The sequence below is a fragment of the Sus scrofa genome, chromosome 1, assembly GCF_000003025.6.
Source record: "Sus scrofa isolate TJ Tabasco breed Duroc chromosome 1, Sscrofa11.1, whole genome shotgun sequence".
In the NCBI taxonomy this organism is placed as follows: domain Eukaryota; kingdom Metazoa; phylum Chordata; class Mammalia; order Artiodactyla; family Suidae; genus Sus; species Sus scrofa.
Window position 1 is genome coordinate 72449332 of NC_010443.5, and position 22450 is coordinate 72471781.

Genomic DNA, 22450 nt, shown 5'->3' on the forward strand with positions numbered 1-22450 from the left:
CTTTATTTTAATAAACCTGAATTTTTAGGCTTTATTTAAATTTACTTACTACTTTAAAGTCTCAAATAATACAGAGATTTATCACTAGGATATTATAGAAATGAAGCGTACAGATTAACCAAAATGCCACATAAGTAAAAACTACACTTAATCAATGGGATATCCCAACCATATAAACCAATCAGCTGTAAAGGAGTCAACAGCAGAAATCTGATATTATCTTTAGATCATATAATTAAGGTAAGCAGAAATCAGATCTCATCTTCCTTTGGTCAAGGTATGAATGAAGATTCAAAAATACAAAACAGGGAAAGGGAAAAAGCCAGCAAATGAACAATGGGCAAAACTAAGATTCCAAAATTTTTATATTCATTTAAGTATCTCACATCTAAAATTTTACTCAAATTTAAGAAAGAACCAAACCATAGAGGAGTAAGCCAACAATAAAGTTACTAGGTCAATAAAGAGAATAAAGCCCCTAGGTTTTGCCTCCAGTTTTGAGGAAAAACTGCCAATGTCTTGATAAAGGAAAGATCAGGCAGCAAGCTCTGCCCTAACAGAGTCCCCACCTGGCAGCCAGGTTTTGTCAAGCAAATTTTGAGAATTCTCTAGCTTCCCACTTTCTATCTAATTATAGAACTTTATGAAAACCATTCTCTCTCACACATACACATTCTCTTTCTCTTGTCCTCTCTTTCTGTATCTCTCTTTTAAATCCTTTAGTGTTATGATACAGAAGTAAGAGGTCAATCTTCCCCAGAAAAGAATGGTAAATTCGAAAGAGGAGATCTCCATTCTGTACATTTGTGCTATTATTCTAAAAACAATAATCCCATAAGCCCTACATTAAGTAACATTACAACACACTTTCCCTAAAAGAGCTTAAAGCATTTACAATCTAGAAACTATAGTATATGGTTAAATATATATACTAGAATCTAACCATCCAAATAAGTATTGAGGTATATATCTCAGATTGATTTTGGAACTCTTTTTTGGGGAGTCATCAGAGTCTGTGATACATTTTATTCAACTAAATTCCACAAATAAGATTCTTTGCTAGGCTCTGGGTATGCGTTACCATACATTACTGTGTAGTTCATGGTACAACAGAATAGCCCCAAACCAACTATTAATGACTAATGAGTGTTTTAATGAATTAACAAACATTTACAGATTTTCAGGATGAATCATTTTCAAAAATGATTGCAAGTCACACAAACAGCACCATAAAGGAAAGAACTGTGTTTACCATAAAAATAACAAATTTGCTCTGAAACCAGGAGTCTAAAATGTTTAAAAAAATAAGGAAGTGACTGATATAATTAGGTGAGTCTGTAATACAGCTTCTTTAAAGAACAATTCCAACCAGAGGTACAAAATTCACCCTTTTCATTTTGTGGATATGGAAATAAAGGTCCAACAGGACTGAATAAGCTCCTACTGAAACACAGCACACAGTCAGCATCACACCTCCCAGAGGCTTAGATTAGAAGCCTCCCTTCAGCACTCTGTGTAGGAAACACAACTTTTTTTCAAGGGGAGGTGCTTTATTAGCCTTTACATCTCAAACATCTGACAACTTTCTGAGCTCAGAGAGGTTTACATCAAGCCACAAACTATTAGAATAATTGAATAAAGCAAAACTGGGATCTTGATCTATCATGCACTGGTTTGTTGTTTTTTTGTTTTTTTTTTTTTTTTTTCATGCAACCCTTCCAACAGCTCTTTTCTACTTGCTCCTACTATTCTCCAACATTTTAATTAATTTTAAAAGTGCAGAGTTCCTGTTGTGGCTCAGCAATAACGAACCTGACTATATTTATGAGGATGCATTGCTAAGTGGGTTAAGGATCCAGTGTTGCCATGAGCTGTGGTGTAAGTCACAGACACAACTCAGATCCCATGTTGCTGTGGCTATGGTGTAGGCTGGCAGGTGCAGCTCCAATTCAGTCCCTTGCCTGGGAACTTCCATATGCCTCGGTTGTGATCCATAAATAAATAACTAAATAAATAAAGCTTTGTTTTCTTGAACTATTACAAGAGCAGTATTCTTGGAACCTAAAATCAAGGAAACAGCTAGCTTTTTCAGTTTTGCATTATCTGAACTATAAATTCCTTTTTCAGCTTTAAAATTATGTGATTTTTGGTGCTTTTAATACTCTAAGATTCAATCAATGAAGTACTTTTGAAGCACTTACAGTGTACCTAACACTGCTAAATCCTACTACATAGAATTGAAAAGGAAAAAAAAAAAAATCTAACCTTGCCTTCAAATATAGCACTGACATGGTGAGGCTATTAGTGCATTCTGAGTGCTAGCTAGAACTGCCTAACTTGGGCACAGCACCAACCTCATCTAGGTCTAGATAAAAAATTGTGCTTCGGAATTTCTATAAATGTGATGCCACAACCACTGGCCCTAGGGGGACAGAGTCAAGCCGCCTGAGTCACTTCCACTTGTCCTATCACCTACCCTTTCCAAGCACAACCCCAAAGTGGGTGCTGTGTGAAAAAACATTGAAATCCACTCAGAAAACTTAAGGACCACTCTAAAATTCTGTGATAGTCTGTTATTGTTTTTTAATCTGTATTTTAATCACTGATAGCTATGTCAATGATGGTAAAGACCGAGCCTCTCCCTATGAAATTTACAGACCACACAAAGGATCCTATCCACTGTGGACACTATACTTTATCTGTAAAACCTGACTCAGTTTGGCTTTTCTCTGTGGAATAACTAAAGCATATCACTACTGAATCTAGGTCTGTACAGTCACTCCTGAGGTTTCTCTTAGTGAATACAAAGGTGGTCAGTACCCACTCATGTAAGGTGAAATACTTCTTTTCTCAATACAAGCAATTAGGCTTCCTGCTGTCTTTCTCATGTTATTATATGCAAATATAGGGACTGTTCTATATACCCACTATTGAGCATGACAGTTGCCAAAACTGTTCAACCTCTCTTTTCTGCTGGCTGCTCTCCCCTTCTTTTCCTTAACAGTGTTCTCTGCAAACCTCTCCTCTGCTGGGTTAATCTCTACTGGTTAATTCTAAGCCTCAATTGCCTTGTTCCATCATTCTCCTTCTTATCTGATATTCTTTCATAAAATAACAATTTTTTTCCTGTCTTATCTGATATTCTTTCACAAAATAACAATTTTTTTTCCATCTTATCCTTCCCTTTACTTCATTATACTGTTGATGATCCATGGCTTATGATACACTGAGTGACACTTTAGGAAGCAGCTTTACTGACACTATAACTATGTTTTTTACTGTAGGTAAGGTATAAAGGATATTGCCCGACCCCCTCTAAATAAGGCCACATGAGAAATTTCTTTTCTATGCAGTGTCCAAGAAAACTTAGCTTTCCCTAATGATCTAGTAAGTTTTCATCTTATAGAGAATAAAAAAAAATTATGTCTTGTCATATTTCTTTTCCCCTGGTTCTGGCTACAAAGAAACCTGGGGTCAAATTTTATAGATGAGTTTTAATAAATTTGAAGATCTTCACATATTCAAGGCTTAAGTAATTTCATGCTGGGTTTTCATTTTATATTTCTGGTGGCTCTAATTTTAAATCTTAAATTTCTTTCTGTTTGGTGAATACACAAAATATATCCTTTTAAACTGCCTCTGATTCTTCATAATACAAGATAAAGTATAAATAAAATAAACTATGGCATTTCTAAACCCACTGAATAATATCTATGCTTAACAAAGACCTGTGCAATTAAAATTTTAATTTTCTATTGAAAAAAGGAAGCAGAGGAATATAGCTTATTAGATCATCTGGTCTAATTCTAGCAGGCATTTGTCTCATTTTATTCCTATTATACGTATTATGAATCCATGATCTAAACATGGTCTATTTGCCATTAAATTAATGAAATAAATGAGAAATAACCTTGTTTAAGTCAGAAATACTTTTCATTCTTTGAGTATATTGAGATTTTTGTTTTTTGCTAATTTTCAATTGGACAGTTTGTTTTCCTCTTTGAACACACATTTATCTGATGGTTCTATTAAAAAGTAACTGTAGATAACAAGGAGTAAAGACTGAGATAGTAAAAATGGCTACAAAGGGAAGTTATGACACATCCCTTTGAGTCTGAATGTAAATCCTGCTGGATGAGAGTCCATGTCTGTGATACTGTGTTTCTAATTTCTTTTCATGATAGCAGGCACCTTTCTGGATACCTATGCATATCATTTAATAAAAATCTACTCAGTATGTGCTGTGTAGGAAACACATGGCAGTTTTAAAGTACTCTACAGAAACATGGAGTTTCTTTACCCAGTTAGAATGTATGGTAATGAGAAGCTACTACTTTTGTTGTACAACAATGAAAACCCATCATCTAAAACAAATACAGCGCATTCTCCCTATTTGTGGTAGTTATGTTCCATTATGTCACTGAAAACACTGAATTAACTAATACTGAATACCACTATTCTTAGGGGGAGTACAAGGATTACTGCAAACCTCTGGTCCCATGTTCTTCAACTCATCAAAAATATATAACCTCATTTTATGTATGTTTCTGTCTAAAGACAAGCGCTTCAGCACTATGCTTGGGAGTCATTTTTAACATCGAAATTACCAACAAAAAGCACAAAAACATGAAGAATGTGGCACTAAACAAACTGGGAGAAGTTACGTATTTATAGGATGAAAGCAGAAAAAGAAGGCACAGCATCACTGAAAATGTGTACATGGGGCAAATCAAATTTTTCATCATGCTGCAAATGTCCAGGATAGTGCCACTGAGTATTCACTGTGAGGCTGCAAATAAATTTTAGCAAGCAGGCAAATCTGCAAACACAGGAGTTCCTGCCATGGCACAGTGGTTAATGAATCTGACTAGGAACCATTACCGTAAGCTGTGGTGTAGGTCGCAGACGAGGCTTGGATCCCACGCCACGGTGGCTCTGGCGTAGGCCGGCGGCTACAGCTCCAGTTGGACCCCTAGCCTGGGAACCTCCATATGCTGTGAGAGTGGCCCTAGAAAAGACCAAAAAAAAAAAAAAAAATCTGCAAATAAAGAAGATCGACTATATGAGTCACATATTTCAGTGTAGTCTCTGATTTAATTGCCACCAAAAGAAAGAGATCTGGAAAGCCCTAGTAAATACTAATGAGTTGCTGTCTGGACTAGAGTGCTTCAAGAAGTAATAAGATGTTTGAGGTTTTCATAAGTTGGTATTGTTAAAAAAGGTTACTTCCTACCTGGTATATTCTAAAAGGGATGTAACGAAATCCATTTTCTTCTGCAGGATATTCCATGAGTTTCCGATTGATGGCCCAAAACTGGTCAAATCTGTCTGTAATGATAAATTATTTATCAAAAATGAACATTGTAATTTAATACTTCACATGAAGAGATGAAAGTTACTAAACATCCATCCTCAGAGAAGTTTCTGAAAGGGCATTATTTATATATTATTTCTTCTTAAACTTAACTTTCCATAACTAAACATGAAGCAAGATATAAAATTAATTTTTTCCTACATTGTTGCTTCCTCTTCCTAGATATTTCCATAGACCTTTTTTTCCTCATAAGAGAAACACTACACAGATTATAATTACTTACATTATCAAGACAAAAAAACAGGTATAGATGAATGTCTTGATGCCCTTGTCCCTACTCCTACTGTCTGTCTAAACTATAAAGGCACAGCTTCAAGTGACCTTAATTTTAATCAGAGCTTGTTTAAAGAAACAAAGTTAAAATAACAAACAGTACACACTGAACAGCAAAAAGATAAAATTTTAGGACAGGCTTTGAAAGAAATGTTAAACTGACAAATAATCGTCAGTTGCAGCTTAATCTTAGATTGATTAAGCAACTCCTTTTTTAAAAACTTCAGGCTTGGAGTTCCCATTGTTGGCTCAGTGGGTTTAGAACCCAGCTAGTATCCATGAGGATGAGGGTTTGATCTCTGGCTTTGATCACTGGGTTAAGGATCTGGCATTGCTGCAAGTTGCAGCACAGATCACAGATGTGGCTTGGATCCAGTGTTGCTATGGCTGTGGCGAAGGCCAGCAGCTTATGCCACAGATGTGTCCATAAAAAGGAAAAATAAATAAAAATTAAAAATTACAGGCTTGATTAAAAAAAAACTACTTTATGGATATATAATTCACATACCATAAAACCACCCTTCTGAAGTATATTACTGAATGGTTTTCAGTATATCTGGAGTTGAGCAACCACTGCAAATACCTAATTTCAGAGCATTTTCATTATCCCCAAAAGAGACCTATACCAATGAATAGTTACTCCCTGTCCCCTCCTCGATCCTCTGGAAATCTCTAATCTCTATTCCATTCCAGACATTTCATACAGGAATTATATAATGTAGTCTTTTGCATTTGTTTTTTTTTTTAAACTATCTTTTCAAGGTTCATTCAGGTTGTAGCATGTATGAGAACCTCATTAGTTTTTATGACCAAATTATATGGAGACACCACGTTGTTTACCCATTTATCAATTTATGGACATTTGGGTTTTCGGCTATTCATGAACATTCACATACAAGTTTTTGTGTGGATGTATATTTTCAATTTTCTTGAGCATATTACGAAGGAATGGAATTGCTGAGTTAACGTGGTAACTATTTAACTGCCATATGCTAACTATATTTTGAGGAACTGCCAAACTATTTCTAAAGTGGCTGTACCACTTTCCATTCCTACAAATAATATGTGAGGGTTCTGATTTGTCCACATCCTTGCCAACATGTTATTGTTTGTCTTTCTTATTACAGTCATCTAGTGGGTGTGTTATTGTCTGTCTTCCTTATTATAGTCATCCCAGTGGGTGTGAAGTCGTATCTCTTTATGGTTTTGATTTTCATTTCCCTAAAGACTAGTTATGCTGAGTATCTTTTCATTTGTTTACTGGTTATTTACATATTTTCTTTGGAAAAATGTCAATTAAATCCTTTGCCCCCCTTTTAATTGTTTTTTTGGTCTTTCTGTTACTGAGTATTATAAAAGTTCTCTATGTAGTCTGTGTACAAACCCCTTATCTGATAAATAACATACTATTTTTTCCTTCATTCTGGGTTTTGTGTTAACTCACTCAGAATTTTTCCTTAAAATATTTTTACACACAGAATTTCATCTCTGAATTAAACTTTTGTAAAGCACATGAATGCTCCAGAAACTCACATCGGCCCTGGTGTTAAAGCTTATTCTCCACTACTAGACTCAACCCAACTAACTGGCAATCTATTCATACTGCTTAAGTATCACAATTATATATATAAAAAACAAGTTTAGTTAGTTGTCCTATATGACTGTGATAGGCTCTAGGCCTTCTTTACTCTCATCTTCAACTCCAATCTGGGAAAAGACTCATACAACATTAGAACTGGTAGGATAGGGAATTAAGAGCCCAGTCAGTCCAGGGCAATTTCACAGATGAAAACTAATTCCAGGTTATTATGAGTTTAGTTAAGAACCAAGACCAGAGAAGTCCACAACCATTTCAGCAGTTGTAACCATCAAACTGTCTTAATGCTGAGTAGCTCATTTAACCACAGTCCGTTCACATATAAATCAATTCTTCATTTAACGCTTTTAAAAAGATATCTTTCTCTATCAAATATCAAGTAAGAATAGCTAAATAAAATTATTCTTCATGCATAGCTGAAATTTAACCCACTGTCTCATCATTAAATCTCTAGGACCTACCACAGTACATAACATATGCATAGTGTATGCATAACATATGCTCTTGAATCAAAGAATGAATAACAGAGTACAGGGTGTATAACTTTTCATTAAAAATTTTGGGATTCTAATCCTAAGTCTACAACTAAATAGCTATACGACTAGAAACAAATCAGCTAAGAATTCTACCCTAATTCACTTACAGATGAGATAAAGGAGTTAAACAGTTCTGTTAGACCTTCTAAAAATAAAGTTTTGTAATTATTTAAGATACCCTCTTTATTAAAATATAACATTAAAAACCATAAGCAAACCTTTATAAAAGGAAAGATTTACACTGTTTCTAACAGAGAGGGAAAAAAGTAGGTTAAAGCAATGATTCTTAACTAGGGAAGATTTTGCTCCTGTGTGGGTCTGAAGACATTTCTGGATGCCATCAATATATGTGTGTGTTACTAGCATCAGTGGGTAAAGGACAGGATGCTGCTAAACATACTACAATGCACTAAACAGAGAGCTCCCCACAACCAGGAATTATCTGACCTAAAATGCCAATAGGGCTAAAGGAAGGAAAACAAATACAGTAACTAAATAAATAAAGTATAGAAAGGTGCTTAGTAAAAAGCTTTTACATATCTATACTGCAAAGAAAGTAAACGGAAAGTAGAAACAGTATTGTGCACAGTACCAATTTACTGACTCTCAGCTCCATGTTCACCCTTTAGCATATGCACTGCCATAAAGAACACGGTTTCTTCAAGTATCTCTGCTCTGACAACCACATGAAGCTTTCTCAGTAGAAAGCAGTGAAAGAATACCGCAGGAAAAAGGGGCTCCTGCCTGCACGGGGACAGGGAAGGACTTCGCCCTTATCAGCACCCTGACTTCCTCTGCAGGCCCATATGAGTGAGTGGCTGGCCTACAGTTTCCGAGGGAGCTGCCATTCCCTCTGCATGCCTGTGCCACTTGCTGCTGGTGGCCCGCAGCCCAGATTTTCCTGATTTTCCAGCAACTGCAGACCAGCTCCAATCCAGGCAAAATAATGAACTCCTCTATTAATCCAGTGGACTGGAATATACCTTCTCAAAGGTTCTAAATCCAGCCTTGGGAAGGAACTCCTTGTAAGTGTGACCTTCCTCTTTAGCCCTCTGGTAACAGATACAGTTTTCTTATGTCTTCAGTTATTTTTTTTTATCAGAGTTTAATAAATAAAGCTATTTATAAAACTTAACCTGGTTAACCTTCTGTGTGGTTTCTATCTCCAGGGACTATACCTGGTCTGATACAACTATGTTTAAAAGGGATTAAGACATAATAAGAGATCTGTATTAATATTCCTTTAATCTTTTAATCAAAATGTCATGTTCTTATATAAAGTAGGCATTTCCACAACAACACTAAAAGCATTCCAACCAAGAATAATCTACCTTTTATGTGTCATATTTATTAACAAATAAGACACAAAAGAAGGAATTAAAAGAAAATCTGTGCTGAGAAGTTTATAACCAAATGTCTTTCACACTGGGTTTTGTAACAACTAGTATCTCTTTTATTCCTTAGTCAATAATTAAAGTTGGAATAAGGATGTACTGCTAACTTCCTACATATTAATGAATTAAGTACATACCAACCTGTTACCAAGCAATATTTTGAATATTGGAACTATGTTATTAGTTATTATACTAAGTTGTACATTTAGTTGTGTTATTGGCCATGAAAACAGTACTTAGAAGTAGAAGAAGCTCAATGGTCTTTAGCTGCTCATTTTTTACACTGTAAATTTAGGCAAATGTTCATCTATTTCAAGAGCTCTCAAATTAATTTAGTTCTAATTCTAAAACAAAACAAGTAACTAAGTAGAAGAAAATTAAAACTAGCAGCTTTAAAAGAATGAGAGAAAAGAAGGTAACTTATACACTTCTTGCCAGAGCTATTAAGAATATGATATGTTGGTTTCTGTTTAACATTCACTTAGGAAGGCTATTCAATCGGGGGTCACAAAATTGAAGGGCTGTGTACAGAAGGGCAATTTTATTTAAAAAAAAAAAGATATTAAAAATAGAATTCCTCAAAATCCTGGTAGGTACCAATCTTTTTCTCATTCTCTGCTGCATTAAACTTTTTTTTTTTTTACAGTCGTACCCGTGGCATATGGAAGTTTCTGGGCTAGGGGTCGAATTGGAGCTGCAGCTGAGGCCACAGCGACATCGGATCTGCTACCTATTTTGCAGAATGAGGCAACACTGGATGCTTGACCCACTGAGAGAGGCCGGGGATCAAACGTGTATCTTCATGAAGAATATACTGGGTTCTTAGCCTGCTGAGCCACAATGGGAACTCTGAATCAACCTTTTATATTGGTCTTGGAAATTTAAAAAAATCCAGAATTTTTTTTTTTTAAATCAGAGATCTTCCAAAGAAACATGAGAAATAAACTGATTAATTTGTATTTTTTTATTCCTCACATGGAAAAAACTGCAGAAAAAAGTGGCAATTTTAAAGGATCTATCTGTTCTTTCACTTAAACTTTTATTAAGAGCTCAAGGCAAATTTGAGCTCAAGGCAAATTTCTGAACATTCGAATGTAACAAGTAGTATATTTGTCTACAAGATCCCACAGGAGACGTGAAAGACACCTAAGGGACTGCAACTCAGTTTGAATTCCATAAAGCCTCAGTTCCATAATGTGGCACTGATGCCTGGGGGAAAAAAACAAAGAAAAGGGGTGAAACAGCCTCCACATCCACACCATCCCCCTCTGCTTAGTTGCATCAGTGATGTCAAAAAGAACAGATTTACCGCACTCTAAGTGTCAGATCCTTTTGGCCCGACTTTAAGCTTTTCTTTGAAGAGTGTAAGGACAAAGTGGTTGAAAATCACTGCTGAAGGGAACTCACTCTTCACAACATTTTGCATTTATCAACAGTATTATTCAAACTAGTACTATAAGTGGCCATGTAATATATGCAGTATTTTGACCAGAGGCCTTCAAAATTTGTAACAGAAAGCATATCTAAGTATAGGCATATTTGAATTAATTTCTTCATACGTAATATATTAAAAATCTTTGTAAAGCAAATAGGGGAAAAGACCAGTAATTACTGGTAGGTGCCAAACACAGGTGTGTTAAATAAGTGACCCGTATCGTCAAACTCATTGTCCTCTGAGTCATATGTTAACAGGACAGTTAGGCTGAACCGGGGCAGGGGGCATCCTCTGTACAACAGCACATCCCCTGGTGCTTGGATGCTGCTCATCACACAGCTACACCCACATGTTTCTACGTGTTCTTCTGTTTGAGGTTTCAAGTTGCTGAGATATATCTGGTGGGGAGGCTCTAACCAAAGTAAAGAAGCTTTGCAAAGGCTTCAAGACCCCTACAAATCCTTCATGAAGACGGAAGTAGGCAGGACTAGCAAGCTGCCCCCTGCATTAAGGTTGAGGAGAGAACCAATCCAGGAGAAGGCCAATCCTTAACCCTGTACATAAACACTCTTCATAGCAGGAGGCTTGTACCCTGGGGAAATTTGTTGTTTGAGTGACTCAGAAGAGCAATAAAACCTGGGACTGAGGGAAATTTGGGCCTGGACCATCCCTGTCTTCATAATAAAGTGAGAGAAGACATTTACATAGTCTTCCTTTAAGCCATGGAGATACATCCCAAGACCTCCAGTTGATGCCTGAAACTGTGGCTAGTGCTGAAACCTATATGTGTGTGTGTGTGTGTGTGTGTGTGTGTGTGTTTCCCATACCTGAACACCTATAATAAAGTTTAATTTATAAACTAGAAACAGGAAGAGAATATACTGGCTGTCAGCAGCACTGATGCTTTGGGACAATTCTTAAGTAAAATAAGGGTTACCTGAACACCAGCACTGGGATACCACAACCCTTGACATGATAACTTGGCTACCCTATGGCTAATGGGAGAGTAGCATACACAGTGTGGACAGGCTGGAATCACCTCTTATAATTTGCATACCAAGGTGAGACAGAGCTAGCTTTCATCATGCTACTCAGAACTGTGCACAATTTAAAACTTACGAATTGTTTATTTCTGGAATTTTTCATTTAATATTTTCAGACCACATGCATCCACAGGTAACTGAAACAGTAGAAAATGAAACCACAGCTAAGAAGGAACTACCATACTCCTCTGTCCTTTAAAAAAAATAAGTGCTACAGTCTGGATAACTGACTTCCAGGAGAGGAATATATATATATATATATATATATATATATATATATACACACATTTTAGGGTGCAATTCTCTCTGTATTCATTGCTACTACTTTCATCTAAACCACTATTATCTCTGTATCTGAACCACTGTGACATCCTCCTAGTTGGTTTCTGCCCTTCCACTTGTATCCCCAATATACAGCATCCTGAATGCTCTTTTAAAACATAAACTGAATCATACCATTAATGAATAAATTTCCAAACACTTTTCTAATGGGCCAGAATGACTAAGGCTTTATGACATACTTTAACAATGATTATCTGAAGTACCTGAATCATTAAAAAGAAAAAAAATCATTAAAAAGAAAAAAAAAATCCTTACTGGCTGCAAATGGGGCAGACTGCATGAAACCCAAATTCTGCATCAAAGCAACTATCATGTCAATAATAAAATACCTTCTTCCCAGGAAGCAGGTTCCTTTTGGGCCCCACTCCACCCCCTTGCACAGACCCCCGGTATCCCTCTGAGATCTCACTGCCTATTAGTCTGCTTACTTACTAAAGCTCCAAGTTACGCTAGTTTTCTTTCCTGTCCCTAGAAAACACCAAGCTTGTTCCCATATCACAGCTTCAGCAGCCCAGAATCCCCACTTTTCTCATCTTCACAGAGCTGCTTCTTTCTCATCATTCAAGTCTCAACAAAAGGGCCACCACCTCAGGGAAGATTTTCCTCACAATTCTAGCTAAAGCATTGTTCTATTTTCTTTACCATTGTTACACTTACCATTCTTGGAAATTACCCTATTTGTGTGCTTAATTATTACTGTCTCTCTCTCCCAACTAAAATATCAGTTTCATGAGAGCAAGGCCTTTGTCTTCAACACTAGAAAGTTCATGGCACAAAGTACAGGCTCAATGCATGTTTGTTAAGTGACTAAATAGGCAAATGACTGATTCAGACAAATGGGGAGCAACAAAAAAGAATCTCCAATGTAGCAGAGCACAGAAGAAAGAGCAGACACTCTGGAACCACACTGCCTGGGTTTGCTTCCAGGCCCTGCCATTTAATAGCTAGGAGAGTTGAGCAACATATTTTTAAACTTCTGTATCAATTTCCTCATTTGTAAAATCAAGATATTAATAGTATTCATAAAGTAATTGGAAAGAATAAAGGAGTTAATATATACAAAATACTCGGAAGAGTACTTGGCACAAAGTCAGTGCTACATAAAGGTTTTGTCTCTTAGGCTGCCTCAGATTCAATAAGAAAAGACACAAAGCTTCTGAACTGAGTAACAAAGTAAGTGAAGGGTTAAAATAGTATGGGAAAGTGATTCTGCCAAAACCCCATCATTATAAGATTGTTGGAGTGTTCAGCCTGGCTCATTACCAAGGAGTTCGCAACACTCACAAGAAATTCGACGTGAAAGCTGCCTCCTGAAGTTATGCAATTGACTGGCCTTTGCTAGCCACAGTGGGGTGAACAAGAGCCATAACACAATCCAGCTGTAACATTTTACAACACCAAACTCCCTCTGCACCCCCTTCTGCTTCCTCCAATGGTTTCAACTACCCTGTAAGGCCCTATCTTCTCACTCTGGGGGAGCAATTTAGTTGCCATTTACCTTCCATCAATTTCCAATGTGTTCATCTCCAAGTACACCATGAAATGGTGGAGGGAGCAGGAAAGGTCCAAAAAGCACTAAGCAGTCCTCCAGTTTTGTCAGGCTAGTCTGAGTTCCACCTCTACTAACATTAAAATCTAAAATACTCCTTCTCAATCTCTCTCGCTCCTGACATCTCTTAAAATAGTGGGGAGAGGGAATAAGCATGGTGGGGAAAAAATGAGGTTTTCCTGTTAATCTAGGTGGACAAGAGGTTCACAATTAAAAAAAAATATATTGCTGGAAACTTAAAGAAAACTAGTTTTACTAAATATTGTAAAAAAGCAGACTGTAAATTTTAATTTCAACACCACCAGTTAACAAACAGTAACTGTTAGTTACAATATCTTTAATGAATTCCAAGAGTCAATCCCAGTAACTGACTTTACTTTTAAATAGAATTCAATTACTATATTCCAACCAATTAAGAGTCTACATCTAATTTATTTTCAAATTGGACCAATAACAATATAAAAGAATTCAAAATTCAAAAATTTTATAACATAAAAAACCCCCAACTTATTCTATGTGCTCATGTTAAAATTTTAAAAAAAAGTAAGAATAACCCTCAATTATATTCAAGTCTTCACAAACTTTAAACGACAATTTTTAAAGTTTGCCAAATAGAGGTTTACAGAGCTGCTGCACAGTGATAGGTGAAGACTAATTAACTAAATGTATTCTGTGTAAATCATCTATAGATTTTTAACCAGATTACCTGATGTTACCTTTTAAAACTACTGTAAATTAAGAAAACATCTTTGCTCTCAGGTTAAATTACCGTTTATGACTTTCCTAAATTCAGACGGCCAGAAATAAATTTAACATGTAATCGAGCCCATTTTCACTTAATTGAGAGCACTCCAAAGTCATAGGACAAAAATAAAAATCTGTTTTAATTTTTGAAAGACCAGCAAAGAAAAAGACGTCCACTATATTACTACATTTCTACAATGTTTATGCAGGATATTCTGTCTTCATTCTAATACAAACCCCTCATGCTTCTGATGAGAAACTGTAAACAATAAAATTCTATTAATAATTACTCACAAACAACAAAAGCTTGGAGTTCCCTTCATGGTGCAGCGGAAATGAGTCCAACTAGAGGGTTTGATGAGGATGTGGGTTTGATCCCTGGCCTCAGTTAGTGGGTTGGGTATCCAGCGTTGCTGTGAGCTGTGGTCTAAGTTGCAGACGTGCCTCAGATCCCGTATTGCTGTTGCTGTGGCTGTGGCATATGCCAGCAGCTGTAGCTCCGATTTGACCTGTAGCCTGGGAACTTCCATATGCCACAGATGTGGCCCTAAAAAGCAAAAATACACAAAAACCAAAAAGCTTAAAAAAGGCAGGGGTGGGGAGAAGCCAGTGGTCACTGGAGATGCAGGATACAATGCACCATTTCTCACTTTTAGCTGCCCACTTGGATCACCTGAGAAGCTTTTTAAAAAAACTAGTATCAGGAACCCACAGACCAGTTATTTCAGACTCCCTGGTAATCTGAAGGTTATAAACATATTCAGAACTAGATCAAGTGCCACACAAAAGGCTGGAAAGGGAGATGAAAGGTGGCAAAAGAAGGAAAAGGAAAAATATAGAAGATATGTGTTACTGTAAAGTCTTACCGAAATGACAGCATACTATTGATTCGTCATTTAATACTTAACTCAACAAAAATAAAATAATCCCCATCATCCAGAAACAATTATAGCTAGCTAAGTTTACAATAAGAAGTTCACATGGTTAAGTTTACATACAAGAAGAGCTAACTGATTAAAATAACTGTTTAATTTGTTTATATTTCAAATTCCTTTTGTTTAAAGAATACAGTTCCAACACACAGCCTAAATGAGTCACTGTAACAACTGAACATACTAGTTCTCAAAGGCTGAGCTGGTGGAACAGATGAGAAATTTCATTAATAAACTGGCCTAGGCTTTAAGCTTTCAAATGTATCTTGCAAGGCTGTTGTGATGACCGTGATAATTCATGCAAAGTACCAAACACAGAACTTGTGGCTTCAATAATGGTCACTTGCTACTCTAACAGAGAAGCCATTTTATCCAAGAATTCTCCATCACCTCTCTCAGAGCCGTGGTTCCCAAATGTGCTGATTTGCTGCCGAGGGGCTATGTGGCAATGTCTGATGACATTTTTTAAGTCCTGACTGAGAATGAGGAGTAGTGTGATACTGGCATCTAGTGAGTGGACAGAGGCCAGGAACGCTGCCAAACATCCTACAGTGCAGAGAAGAGTCCCTCCCCGCCACCACCCCAACATCAAAGAATTACCTGTCCAAAATTTCTAACAGCGCCAAGGTTGAGAAAGTTTACACCAGAGCAGTGGTTCTCAAACCCTGGTGCATCAATCACCTGGAGGGGTGCTGAGCCACAGTTTGCTGGGATCTACCTCAGAGTTTCTAATATACTTGGTTTCTGATGCATTTCTAATCAGTTCCTAGGTAATGCTGATGGTTCTGTCCCATTTGTCTACACTTTGAGAAAGACTGATTGAGAGAAAAATGATGAGGAGCTAATTGACAAAACAAATCTTAGGGAAAGTAAGTATACTTGGAGTTTTCCGTCCTCTTAAGAAGAATTACGATACTGGTTTCAAAACAGAAGATTCACTTAAAAACAAAATATTAAACTATATATGCATATATACCTTATCATGGTCTTGGCAATGATTTTTTTTCAATCTGACATCAAAAACAAAAGCAACAAAAGCAGAAGTAAACAAGTAGAATTACACTGAACTAAAAGCTTCTGCACAGCAAAAGAAATCAGCAACATGAAAAGGCAACTTACTGAATGAGAGAAAATATTTACAAATCATGTATCTGATAAGGGGTTAATATCCAAAATATACAAAGCACTCATACAACCCAATAACAAAAAATCCCTCAAATAATCCAATTTAAAAAATGGGCAGAAGATCTAAATAGACATTTTTGAAGAAGACGGCCAACAGGGAGACAAAAAGTGCTCAACATCACTAATAATCAGGGAAAAGCAAACCACAACTACAATGAAGTACCACCTCACACTTGCTACAATGGCTGTTATCAAAACGACAAGATAAGTGTGGCAAGGATGTGGAGAGAAGGAAACCCTGTGTACTGTGGAATATAAACAGGTACAGCCACTATTTTAGTTATTTTTAGTTATTTTATGACTGGAAGTATATAAAGTATATACCAGGGTGACTATGCTTCATAATAATGTACTGCATATGTGAGAGTTGCTAAAAGAGCAGATCTTAAAAGTTCTCTTCACAAGAAAAAGCAATTTTTTAGTAACTATGTAAAATGACAGATGTTAACTAGACTTACTGCGGTGGTGATCACTTTGCTATATATATGAATATTAAATCATTATGCTGTACACCTCTATCATGCTCTATGTCAATTATACCTAAATTATCAGCCATAAAAAGAATGAAATGCTATTGGCGGCAAACATGAATGGACCTAGAGATTATCATACTGAATGAGGTAAGTCAGACAGAGAAAGACAAATATCATATGATTATCACTTATATGTGAATCTAATAAAAATGATACAGAACTTATCTATAAAACAGAAATTCACAGATTTCAAAACCAATCTATGGTTACCACAGGTGAAACCATTAGCAGAAGTGAAGAATTGGGAAAGTGGGACTAACATATCCACACTACTGTATAAAAGAGATGATAAATGAGAATCTACTGTTTAGCACAGGAGAATCTACTCAAAAGATCTGTAGTAACTTATACAGGAAAAATGAAAGGATATAAGTTTATGTATGGCTAATTCCCTTTGCTGTACACCTGAAACTAATACAACATTGTAAGTCAACGATACTCCAATAAATTTCTTTAAAAATATGGCTTACACAAAAGTGATAGTAGGCTAGGAAGCATAAATTTTTTTAAAGTCTTTTAATGGGACCAAAAATACATAAAAGATAAGGCAGGTAGTCTTTTTTATTGTAGATGATTTGAAATTTTATTTAAAATGACATTACAAACTAAACCTTTGTATTCCTGCAACACTGGAGTTCACTAGAAGTATTTTCAAGTACTGATCAGAGTTTAGACTTAAGTATAAATCTAGTCTCATAGATTTATGTATTTATCAACTGAATCTCATATATAAAAATGTATTCTCTACCACTGATTACCTCTGGGACGTATGACCATTCACTGTTACTAATGGACTCTTTTCAAAAAACTTATGTTAGTATAATTTGTAGTATATTATGAAATAACTGTCTAAATGTTTTCATCAAGTTTTATTATCTATAATGTTCAATGCCAAGTATACCCAAAGCACTGTAAATTATTACCAAATTTATTTATTCATTCAAATCATGTAATTTCAAAGAGCAATCTTTCTCCAGAAGCCAAACTAAGTATCTTTATGGCTTTATATTAAAACACAAATACATAAACTTTTTATATTTCCATCCTTATTTCTAATTACAGAAAGCAGAATACCAAGAGACTGATTTTAAAACATGTAATATATAATAAAATGCTTGTTTGCGCCACAGTGAAACATTATTGAATGCTTAAGCAGCTTACAAATTTGCTTTAAGCAAATTTATCACAAAGTTGTAGATTCTTGAATGCCACACACACACAGCTTCAGACTGAACTCATTACCTTACTGTATTGCAGACAAAATAATAACGGAAATGACTAACTCAGCAGTCGTACGCAGAAAAAATGCACACCACAGTTGAGTGGATATAAAGAATTGTCAAACATCTGGAATATATAGGATTGCTCCATATTCACTGCCTTGTATCACTGGGACATTAACTCTCATATCCTTCAAGATGAAATAATAGAGGGCACTTACTGAAAAAGTAAATGAGTATGAAATTAGAAGCTGCAGCATTTGATTCAAATCTGTTAAGCCTTTTTCATCTATTGACACACACTCACAATACTTAATTCTATCAACACCTAGCTCAATGCATCTCCACGTGAATGTCTTAGGGACATTTTAGTTATTTCATATCACAGTATAAAGCACCACCACCCACCTAGCTACCCAAGTCAGAACCCAGGAATGATTCTTTGTTTTACCCTAATCTTAACTATAATCTAACAATAGAATCTGTCAATTCAACTTCCAAAATAAATCTCAGACTTGCTGACTTTTTTCCATCTCTACCACTGCCACCCAAACGGATCTATTACTACACACGCTCCACTCCCACTCTCGACTCCCTCTATACCATTCTCCATTCGGCAACTACAATAGTCTTCCATTATATTCTGCATCTCATTACTCTCTTGCTTAAAAATCCTTTTAAGGCTTCCCACTGCACTTAAGAGTCCCAAGATTGTTTTCCTCGACTTTAAGGCCCTGTATCACCCATCTCCCACCCATCTTTCTAACCTTGTCTCATGTCACTCTTCCTCCTGGATCAGTGGACAAGACACACACTATACTTTTTGTTTCTTAAAACGTACAAACTCCTTTTTGCTTCATGTTCTTTAAATATGCCATTCCCTAATGTTACTAATTCCCCCTCATCTTTAAGATTTCAACTTAAATACCATCTTCTCAAACCGGTGTTCCATCACTACCTTAATAAAAACAGCTCAGTTTCTTGATGATCTCTAGTCTAAGCACTTTATTTATTCCTTTCAAAATATAGTGTAAGATTACTACCAAAAAGATGCTTTCTGTCACACAAGACTTAGAAAAAGAACAAGATAACAGAAAAGTGACACTTTTGCTAAGACTGTTTTGTAAGCAGTGAGACTAAACTACAGATTCTGGTCTCACAGATAGAGGGGAAATATGACAAGCGCACTAGAGGAGAGGGTATCCTGGGGGGAAAGCTTATGTTACCTAGAACTTTCGGTGAAAGTTACAAATAGGATGTTTTCCCCCACCTCAGAGCCTTTGCCCTTGCTGTTCCCTCTGCCTAGGGAGGTATTATTAACCACAGATAAATGCATGGTCCTGCTTCAGGTCTTCATTTAATGTCACCCAATCAGTGAGGCCTTCTGTGACCACCTGATTAAAAACAGCGATGCCCTCTCCCAACCCAGCCCTTTCTCATCTTTCCCTGCCTTTTCTCTCATTGCATTCATCACCATATGGCACATCAGGTAGTTTACTCTTACATATATACTTACCATCTATCTTCCTTATTATAATTTAAGCTGCACAAGGGCGGGAAATTCAGTCTATTTTGTTCACTACTTTATCTCTAGTATGTACTCAATAACTACCAGTTCAATGAATTAATATCAAAAGGACAACCATAAAAGTTGAACCAGGTTATAACAGCAATGTGATGGTTAATTTTAGGTGTCAACTTGACTCGCCATGGATGCCTAGATTTCTGCGTGTGCCTGTGAGGGTGTTTTGGAATGAGATTAGCATTTGAATACGTGGAACTGAGAGAGACTGCCCACCACAACGTGAAGAGGCATCATCCAATCAGTTGAGAACTTGAAGAGAAGAAAACAAAAGGTGGAGCAAATACCAATCTGCCACCTCTTCTCCTGCTCTGTTGCTTGAGCTGAGACATTTCATCTTTTTCTACCACTGGACTGGATGTACACCAGCAGCTCTCTTGGTTCTCAGGCCTTGGGACTTGGGCTGAATTATACCACTGACTTTCTTGAGTCTTCAGTTTGCAGAGGGCAGATTGTGGGACTTCTAAGCCTCCAAAAGCACATGAGCAAATTTCACTTAATAAATCTCCTTATGTATACATATATTGATTCTATTTCTCTGGAGAGTCCTGACCAGTAAAAGGGACAGGTAAGAAGACTGGCAGGAAGGTCAACATCAAGCACAAGACGATGCTTATCTTTTAAAAAGGGCAAAACAAGACAAGCTTTATAAACCATGTTTGGCAAAGAAAGAAGGAACACATGGAGAACATTATTGGGAAAGATGGTATCATTACATTAAGAGATGACAGAGAGAAAACTCAACTATTCAACTTCTATTTAGCTTTCGTTTTCTCCAACAAATGATTTTTCAAAGTAATGTGAAAACAGCTAAAATAAAAATGATGCAGCAACAGGCTCAGACATGACAGCGAGAACTCTGCTTTAAATTAATGTAAACCTTCAGATAAAGAGAAATAACTTCAGAGGGCATTAAAAGAACTTAAAGAGCATTACAAAACCAATGCCAATAATCTTACGAAACAATGGAAAATGAAAGAGGTGCCTGAGGTCAACAGACAGGCAAATGTTTCAACCTAAAAATATGAATGGATTTTATCAACCAGTAAGCCTGATGTCAAAGTTTTAAAATGTTTTTGAGCATTCAGAAAGTCAAATAGTAATTAGTAGAAATCAGCATAAATTTTTAAGTATGTATGGTATCAAAGTGACCTATATTTCCTTTTATGATAATATTAAGGGCCTGAGTATCAAAAAATTGATTTATATTTTATGTTACAATATAAAAAAGATCTCCTTCTGGATATGTATAAGCTAAATCAGTATAGTTAGGCACAATCAATTGTTTCTGGAACATATGGGAACCATGACAGTTCTCATTCTATTACCCATAATATTCAAACAAATACTAAGTCCCAGCAAGTCCACATTTCAAATATTTCTCAAAGCTGTCCACTTCTTTCTACTCTCAAGACTGCCCCGCAGTCTGAAAAATTCATCTACCAAACTTGGTCTTTTGATTCCATATCTGTTCCCTGTAAAATTCATTAACCATACAGCAGTAAAAGAGACGTCTTAAAAAAGAAAATCTAATTCTGTTATATTCCTGCTTATAGTCTTTCAGTGGTCCCCTATTTATTCCATCTCACTCCCTGGAAATTAAGTTCAATATTAAAATGTCCTATTAGATAGACTCTGAATAGACAGGGTGCTCTTCCTGACTTGGAGTGTTATCTACTTGCCACTCAGTCTTGATCACCATGCTCTATTAAAAAGAGCCTTCTTAAAGCTCCCAGGGTTCATTAAGCTCTTTTCTGCTTCTCAGCCTAATGATCATCCCCTATGCCTGAAATACTTTTATCACAACCACACTGCTCTCTGTCTCTTCCTCTACTCAAGTTATAAATTGTTTTATAAATTGCTTAAAGGCAATCTGTTTAATGTCTGCCTCTGCAAACTCTGAGGGAAGGATCACAGCCGTCAACCTCACCCCAGCATCCCCTATGCCTAGCACAGTGCCCGGCATTTGTCAGGTTCCTGTGATTGGCTCATCCATACTACCAGGATCTGGGCATGACTCTCCTATAATAATGCTGTTTCTAAGACTTGATTAAATATCAGAGTAATAAAATCTGTGAAGTACATAAACCTATGAGCAGTATTTGTGGCACTGGATTAAAGAATATCCATAGACTCAAAGTGAAAGGGGGTGAGAACAGATGAACCAAGACTGACCATGTACTGACAAGTGTTGAGGCTGGGTGATAGGTACATGGAGGGTCATTAACACTATTTTCTCTCCTCTTATTTATAAATGTGACCCCAGCATTCTCATGACTGAGAGGAATCCAAATTTTTCTAAAGAAAAACAGGAAGGTTACCAAATAGTCACCTTTCACTGAGACGAAAGGTTCAAGAAAAGTACTTACACGTCCTAATAACAGTTGTACTTAGGAATCTCCTTCTACTCCACCTCCACATAAGAACTCTGTGAGAACATCACAGAAATGGAAGCTTCAAGATACAGAGTTAAGCCCCAAAAGCTCTGGTTTTTCTGTTTTAATAGTTTTTCTATGACATCATACTTATTTCTGGGAAGTTATCTTCTACCTAAGCGTTGCTTAAAAGGTCCAGAAAGGGAAGGAAAGAAAAGAGGGAGAGAGGACGAAAAAGAGAAAATAATGATTCTTCCAAGAAATCGTCTGGAATCATTTAGGAATAGCTGATCATCAGGATTCAGGTGTTAAGTGGTTATCACTGACTGCACAGTC

General features: G+C 36.4%; 1 protein-coding gene across 5 annotated transcripts in view; it reads right to left on the reverse strand.

Annotated features, from left to right (window-relative positions):
- Nucleotides 1-22450, reverse strand: part of ATG5 (autophagy related 5) — a 176453-nt gene that overhangs the window by 105382 nt on the left and 48621 nt on the right. For all 5 annotated transcript variants that reach the window (XM_021090470.1, XM_021090498.1, XM_021090478.1 and 2 more), the window contains one exon: nucleotides 5234-5328. In XM_021090470.1, coding sequence (XP_020946129.1) covers nucleotides 5234-5328 — 95 coding nt within the window. The remainder of the gene's footprint in view (nucleotides 1-5233; nucleotides 5329-22450) is intronic.